This window comes from Tribolium madens, unplaced genomic scaffold (assembly GCF_015345945.1).
Source record: "Tribolium madens isolate multiple individuals breed KSU strain unplaced genomic scaffold, Tmad_KSU_1.1 Scaffold_20;HRSCAF=117;Tcas5.2_LG4, whole genome shotgun sequence".
Lineage (NCBI taxonomy): Eukaryota > Metazoa > Arthropoda > Insecta > Coleoptera > Tenebrionidae > Tribolium > Tribolium madens.
In genome coordinates, this window is record NW_025400985.1 from 1,039,259 (window position 1) to 1,047,524 (window position 8,266).

Here is an 8,266-nt window from a genome sequence, read left to right on the forward strand (position 1 = left end):
ATTAATTTTTTCTATGGTTGAAAAATATTTTCGCCATTATAGGTAATTCCTATATAAGGTGGCGCAACAAAGTTATATTTTTTCTTATGGAACACCCGGTATATTATGCGCTTATTTGAAAAAGTTTTTAATTCTAAGAATATCAATATCAAATTTTATGGGACCATCATGGACCGTTTATTATTTGTGGGCAATTTTATGAAAAAAAAGTACCATTTTTGAATAATCATAAAAGTGAATAAAAACAATTGCAACCATTTTTACTGAGTCTGTTGACATTCGCAAAATATCAATTATCTTGATTTTTTCAAATGAAACACCCTGTATGTTATTACTTTATTGGGTAAAGCTTATAATAAGCTTTCTAAAAAACCTAGGGTTTGGAGGTCTAAACCTTACCTGTTCTATTGTACATCTTTTTAAACCTACAAAATTTTAAATAATTCTATTTAGCCTTAAAAATCAAGTAGGTTTGCATTTAAAAAAATTACTTAAGATTAAAATAAATAAAAGAAATGTATACCTTTTGTGCAAATAATTAAAAACCATTCAAGAAATTTGTAAACTGTCTTAAAAGTTTTTTCTGAAACCTTAAAAAGTACTAAAAAATATTATAATCGTGCGAAATAAAAAAAAAACGCAAAATTAAATTCTTCATTCTTATAATTCATTAAAAATCCATTTTTGATATATGGATTTTACTTATTTTGACAGAATTTGAGAAATAATAGCAAGAAAATGTTATATTTGATATTGTATCAGAATCCCCCAGCAGCTGGGATTTATCGTCCATTAAAAACAACGCAAAATGAGGTTAGGTTAGTGCTGCCAACGTCAAGAATTGATTTTTTGTAGGGAATTTCTATCAGAGAAATAATTAATAATAAAAATATGTTATAATTTAAAAATATCTATCAGAGAAAATTTTTTTTCAATTTTGTATTCTATAGAGTTGATGCCCCATTTTCTAAACAGTTAAGGTAGATTTCGTAAAAAAATATTTTTTTAATCCTATTGTTTGTTTTTATTTAAATGCAAAAAAATAGTATTTTCTAGGTTGGCGACGCTGGTTAGGTTTACAACAGGCCCGATTAGTCTTTTGGCCGAAAACTGTTTTAATCAAAATAATAGGTTTTAATTTAAGTTTTTGAGTAAATTCTTATTGGGTAATAACGCAATTGACTCAAATTGGTTTAAAGTAAGTTACAAGCCAAATATTTGCGTTCGAACTGGTCGACACTCGTGTCACACATTGACATTTCAAATCTAACCTCGAAATTTCCGCATGTTTTCTTCGCCGTAAAAATGTCCACTGAGGTTTATTTAAGCGAAGCCGAGTTATTTTGTGACGCTGACGAAGACACCGCTCTCAGTTACCCGAGTGAAGACTCCGAAATTGACTCAATTTTGGCGACTAAAACCCAGCGAAACCCCCAAGTGTCATCCCACAAAGTGAGTTCATACCAGCCCCCCGCCAACCTATTTAAAAAATACTCCCACAAAATCAACATTGACGATTTGCCCAGCCATGCCACCAACTCGCTCAAAGCCAGCGAAAAGCGCCAAGAAAACGAGAAAATCCGCCGCAAAGACAAGCACGACCGCGCCACCGCTGAGCAAGTGATGGACCCCCGAACCCGAATGATTCTGTTCAAATTACTGAACCGGAACGTCATTTCGGAGATAAACGGTTGCATTTCCACGGGCAAGGAGGCCAATGTGTACCATGCGAGCAGCGAGGGGGGCCACTTCGCGATCAAGATCTACAAAACGTCGATTCTTGTCTTCAAAGACCGCGACAAGTACGTCAGTGGGGAGTTCCGCTTCCGGCACGGCTACTGCCGCCACAACCCCCGCAAAATGGTGCGCACTTGGGCTGAGAAAGAGATGAGGAACTTGATTCGGATGCACTCGAGTGGGGTGAACGTCCCCGAGCCGATTTTGCTGCGCTCCCATGTGCTGGTGATGGGGTTTGTGGGGAAAAATGGCTGGCCTGCACCCAAATTAAAAGACGTGGAGTTGAGTCAGTCAAAAGCACGGGAAATTTACAGAGATGTTGTTGTAATCATGTGGAAAATGTACAATAAGTGTAAATTAGTACATGCGGATTTCTCCGAATTCAATTTGCTTTATTTGAGTGGAGAAATCTACGTTATCGACGTGTCACAATCTGTGGAACATGACCATCCACATGCCTTGGAGTTTCTGCGGAAGGATTGCACGAATATTAGCGATTTTTTTAAGAAAAAACAAGTTGCAACGATGAAAATCAAAGATTTGTTTGATTTTATTACGGATCCGAATATCAATGAGGGGAATATGGAAGAGTGTCTTGAGACTTTGGCCGAAAAAGCCGCCCAACACACTGAAATAACATCAGAAGAACAGGTAAAATATCTTCAAAAAAATTAGTCATAAACAATACAAATAAAAAATTGTAGTCCGGTCAAATTAGTCATAAAAATAGTGGTCAAATAACGAAAATTGCGACAGAGCTAAATTTTGGTGGAGACCTTGGGTACACCATTAGAAATAAACTGTCAAAAGTCCCCATCGATCCCAAAAAAGTTATTCGTGGTCAAAGGTCAAAATTTGACGTTTTTAAATTTATTTCGGAAACGGTAGGTTTTATCAAAAAAGTAGCCCAGACAAAAATTATAGATCTTAAAATTAGCTACAAAACGGTCTTTATACTTTTTTCCTAAGAATCACCATTCCTGAGATATCGCGATTCTAAGAGTTGTAAGAGTAACGTTCTACGTCATGTGCACATACAGAGTGCGCCAGAACTCGCGTCCCAGAGAAAAATGACATATAAGGTAAGATACCAGGAACATGGAAAAAATGTTAAAAAAATTCTATCTGTCAAATAATTTTGACATTTATTTTTTGACATTTGACAGTTTTTTATGTCTATTTAATGATACTGATGATCTTGTATATGTTTTTTTATAATTATTTATTAAAGATACAAAAATTTTGTCAATGAAAGCCACAAAGAACATTGAACAGAGTTGCAATTTAGGATACAGCTTCCTTGATTCCTCTTCTAATAGCTTGTAGCAAAAAAATTTGGAAAATTGTTTTTCCAACAGAAATAAATAAAGGCAAAGTGCAAAATTTAAACTCTCATAACTTCGAAATTTTTATAGATAGAATTTTTTTTTAATTTTTTCCATGTTCCTGGTAACTTACCCTACATAGCATTTTTTTGGAGGCGCGAGTTCTGGCTCACTTTGTATGTGCATAATATCATGTAGAAAGTGACTCCTTCAACTTTTAAAATCGCAATATCTCAGAAATGGTGATTCTTAGAAAAAAAGTATAAGGACCTTTTTTGTAGATAATTTTAAGGTCTATCTTTTTTGTCTGGACTACTTTTTTGATAAAACTTACCGTTTTCGAAAGAAATCCAAAAAACCTCAAATTTTTACCTTGACCCCGAAGAACTTTTTTAGCACACATGGGATCGATGGGGACTTTTGACACTTTATTTCTAATGGTGTACCCAAGGTCTCCACCAAAATTTAGCTCTGTAGGAATTTTTGTTATTTGAATTGTCTATTTTGACCGGACTATTGTTTTTCGGATCTTCTATACAGGATGTTCCGTCTAAACCCGACATTAAAAGTATTGGGAGTATAATTCATTAAGTTCTCATAAATGAAAATATTTTCAAGATGGCGACACTTCCGCTTATAAGTCGGTCTCAACTTTCTTATTTTAAATGGAAAGGTAAATTCAAAGCATTTTTTACATAGAAATTCACAAAATTCGAGAAATTAACTAAAACAAGGCAGAAAATTACGAAACTAAATTTAGAAATGGGTTGTTTCTTATTTTTAGAAATCCAAACCGTTTTTTTTAATTTTATTGAAATTGAAAAATATCGTTAAAATAAGATCAAAAATTGGAAAATTAGGTGAAAAATTTGTTTTTTTTTTATTAAGTTTTGGAGTGTTATAAACAATTCCTAGAAAGTTTGTCAAAGCNAAATTCTAAAAGTATGTCTAAAATAGCTTAATTTTAATTATTTCGACAAATTTTTAGCACTTTTCATCGAAACATTTTTTTATTATTTTTTCGTTAATCATTTTTTTTCTCTTTCCCTCTATTTTTTTTTCCATTTAAGTAAATAAAAAAAATTTGCCAAAACAAACTTTGAATGCAACAGAATTAGAAAACATAAAAATTAAAAAGTAAAATTAGGTAAAACCAAAAAATTGGAGGAAAACAAAGAAAAAAATAAGTACTCGCAAATATACAAAAGCAGTTTTCTAGAATTTTAAAATTTCTAAATTCTAGAAATTTGATCTTCATTTTTACAGTTTTTTTTACAGGCTTTTCCATCTAAACCCCATTTTACAAGTATTGGGAGTTGGAATAATCGTATTTATTTGAAAATTGGTACATAGCCATAATCCATTAAGTTCTCCTAAATGAAAATATTTTCAAGATGGCGGCACTTCCGGTTATACTGGAAGTTGGTCTCAACTTTCTTATTTTAAATGGAAAGCTATATTTTTTACTGCGTTTTTGGATTAATCGGGTTATTTCAAGGGAGTTTTCATCAGCTTTTCCTATACTTAAATTTAGCCGTTTTTGAAATATTTAGAGTTTTTCAAAAATTTTTGGATCTGCACCTTCCACTTTAAAAATCGGTAACTCTGCCATTTTTTAAGATTTTGAATTCGTTTTTTTGGCGTTTGAAAGAGAAAGTTTAGATCTTTCTTTCGTTGTTTTCAAATTAAAAAAAAATTAACAAATCATAAAATTTTAAGGTTACTTTTGTAATAATTCAAATACCCATAAATCAATTTTTCCAAATAAAATATCCCAATTTTTATTTTACTAAATGGAAGAGAAAAATTGAGTTATGAGTATTTGAATTATTAAAAAAGTAACCTTGAAATTTTGGGATATGTCATTTTTTTTCAAAATTTGAAAACACCAGAAAAAGGATCTAAGTTTTCTCTTTCAAACGCCAAAAAAACGAATTTAAAATCTTAAAAAATGGCAGAGTTAGCGATTTTTAAAGTGGAAGGTGCAGATCCAAAAATTTTTGAAAAACTAAAAATATTTCAAAAACGGCTAAATTTCAGTATAGGGAAAGCTGATGAAAACTTCCTTAAAATAACCCGATTAATCCAAAAACGCAGTAAAAAATATACTTTTCCATTTAAAATAAGAAAGTTGAGACCGACTTCCGGTATAAACGGAAGTGCCGCCATCTTGCAAATATTTTCATTTATGAGGACCTAATGCTTTGTACCAATGCTATGTACCAATTTTTAAATAAATACGATTATTCCAACTCCCAATACTTCTAATGTGGGGTTTAGACAGAACACCCTGTATAATCTTTTTCATTTTAACGTTCATCAAGTAGGTTGTAGAAGTCTAAATGCATCTTTAATTTAAAGGCAGATTCACACAAAAAGTGTCATTAATGTCATTCAAAACAAAAAAAAAAGTGAGGTTAGAATTGTTTAAATTTTCGCATGGTTGTCACCTTTCAACGACTACTTCGATGAAAACGAATATATATATTCTTATACAGTGTTGCCACGTCTAGTGAAATTTCACCAGATCTGGTGATTTTTATACTGGTTTAAATGATTTGGTGAAAACTTTTGTAAAAATTCTAATTTCTGATGATTTTTTAGAAATAGTTTTTCAGAAAATTGATGTATTTTGAAATATTTTTTTTAAATCGAATATTCGACCAAATGTTAGTAACGTGCAATCAAAAAAATAAATTAGAGTAGGCGGTGATTAAACTCCTTCAGATGGCAATCCTGATTTTTGATATCAAATGTCAGCGGAAATTTTGACAAGTTTGCGTTTAAAGCAGAAAATTTGTATTTTTATTAATTATTGATACAGAAAATTGTACATTTTTTAGTCATGCAGAAACTCAAATGCTAAATTTTCTCAAACACAAGTTGAAAAATCGAGAAATAGTTTTATTTTTCTAAATGTTATTTTACTCATCAAGGTAAAAAATTGCTAAAATGGTCCAAAAAGTACATTATTTTGTCCATTTCGGAGGGTTTTAGTATGTTTTTAACCAGAAACAAAACTACACTACCCCAAAAAATTAAAGGAAGAAAAATATTTCCTAAATTTTTTGGTTATTTTTGAAGGGCGAAAAATAGTCGTATCTAGATTTTTTGAAACCATTCTAAGGTGTTTTTGTTTTTGGTCCACGGACTTGGGGATTTTTTTTAGTTAAAAAACAAAAACAAAAATTATTTCCTTCGATTGCGTGATAACTATAGCACAGAAAAATTTTTGACAAAAGATCACAAAACTGGTTTTAAAAAAATTGAGATACGACTATTTTTCGCCATTAGGAAATATTTTTGTTCCTTTAATTTTTTGCAAAATTTCGTTAAAACTAAACCGAAAATTTATTAAATTAGGCCCAAACTAGTGTTATATTTGCATTTTTAATACTTTTTTTCTGAAACTGACTGAAAAATTACCAAATTGGATTGAAATTGATATCATTTTAGCGTGTCTCGTTTGATTTAGTTCGTTTTTTGAACCAAAGACTCATTTATTTTGCAGAATATTGTCAAAATATGTTTAAACACAACAAAAATAAATCTAAATTGATGTTATTTCGTTTGTTTCATTCGATTTAGCTCTTTTTGAGTGAAATTTTGTCAAAAAAATAGGACGAAAAATACAAAATATGGTCGAAAATGGTGTTAATTGCAAGATTTTGCTAAAACAAATCAAAAAAACATCAAATCAAGTCATTATTTTCCTTTATCAAGTGTTTTAGCATGTTTTTCAAGTAAAAATAAATGTTTTAGTGTCAAATTTAAAATTTAATTTAGCAACCTTGACTTTCAAATTCAAACATCACCACTAATTCAGTGTTACCAATAGATTTTTTGTCACCGGGTATTTTATCTAAAATCAAGACTGAAACAAAGGAAAATTTATTTTCATTGTTTTATTTAATCCTTTGGTGCACCATAATTTAATAAATTAAAAAAAATAATGAAAATTAAAGAATGCAACATTACTAAAAAAAGATTGGAATAAATACAAAATTCCTAATATTATTAAGAGTTTTTTTTCTTAGGTCGAAGAGGAGGTGTTTAAGCAGGCCTACATCCCTAAACGACTCACCGAAGTCATCGATTTTGAACGTGATATAAATGGGGCCAAGTCGGGACTTGTTGATGATTTAGTTTACAAAACTTTGATCGGTTTAAAAGCCGATTTGAGTGGGACTGTGCAACACCCGGAGATTTTAGATGAAAGAGAGTCAAGTTCGGATGAGAGTCTTGAAGACAGCAACAGTAATTTTGTTGATGCCTCGCGCCCCAAACATGAGACTCTCGACGAGAAAAAGGCGCGGAAAAAGGCAGTCAAGGAGGCACAAGCCGCGAAAAGGGCAACCAAAATAAAAAAACATGTCAAAAAACGGAAAGAGAGAGTTTCAAAGAAATAAATTTAAAAAAAGTTTTTGGTTCACATTTTTTCTCATTCTTTTTTTTGACAAAATAATTCAAGACAACCGACAAAACAAAAAAAGAAAGTCAAAAACAAATGTAGTTTAACTACAAAAATCTTTATCTATTTTTTTAAATCATAACGGGGCTTTGTGCCACTGCGCCACCACACCCCCGGCCAGTGTCTCTGCTCTAATCTAACATATTTATTTATACACCAAATTTTTTAGCTAATTTTATTAAGTCTTGAACACAAAAATGGACTGAAATGTGTAACACTGTTAATATGTTAAATCAATTTTTTAGAATTTCAAAAGAAACTCTTGAAAATTAGTATTAAATAAATAGTTTGAATGTTTGAAAAACAGTTAAGATTATTCTTTAAAATCTTTGATTATAACACAAAATGAACAATGTTATAAGATTTTCTGTCTCAAGTTTTCTTCATCTTGCTTTCACAAAAAACGAAACACGTGGAGATTACGTTTAATTTTGACCAGAAAATCGTTTTTTTTTGGCTGAAAAAAAAAAGTCAAATAAAATTCAGGGCATCAGAAAGTTTCAAGGAAATAAATTTAAAAAAAGTTTTTGTTTCACATTTTTTCCCATTCTTTTTTTTTGACGAAATAACTCAAGACAACCGACATTTTTGAACAAAACAAAAAACGAAAGTCAAAAACAAGTACTTTAACTACAAAATTTTTTATCTATTTTTTTAAATGATAACGGGGCTTTGTGTCACTGCGCCACCACACCCCCGGCCAGTGTCTCTGCTCTAATCCAACATATTTATT

The 8,266-nt window shown here is 30.9% G+C and overlaps 2 protein-coding genes across 2 annotated transcripts in view; one reads left to right on the plus strand and one right to left on the minus strand.

Moving 5' to 3' along the window:
* Positions 1–8,266, minus strand: part of LOC123005450 — a 51,673-nt gene that overhangs the window by 32,872 nt on the left and 10,535 nt on the right. The window lies entirely within an intron of this gene.
* On the plus strand, positions 1,080–7,485 carry LOC123005451 (serine/threonine-protein kinase RIO1). The gene is made up of 2 exons (XM_044399217.1): positions 1,080–2,388; positions 7,100–7,485. The coding sequence occupies exons 1-2, from the start codon at positions 1,306–1,308 to the stop codon at positions 7,469–7,471; spliced, it is 1,455 nt and encodes a 484-aa protein (XP_044255152.1). The 5' UTR covers positions 1,080–1,305; the 3' UTR covers positions 7,472–7,485.

Bases quoted from the DNA above. Each gene is read 5' to 3' on its own strand.
- LOC123005451 (XM_044399217.1), top strand. From the start codon at position 1,306: ATGTCCACTGAGGTTTATTTAAGCGAAGCCGAGTTATTTTGTGACGCT. The intron at 2,389-7,099 runs GTAAAATATCTT...TTTTTTTCTTAG, and splicing joins AAATAACATCAGAAGAACAG to GTCGAAGAGGAGGTGTTTAA.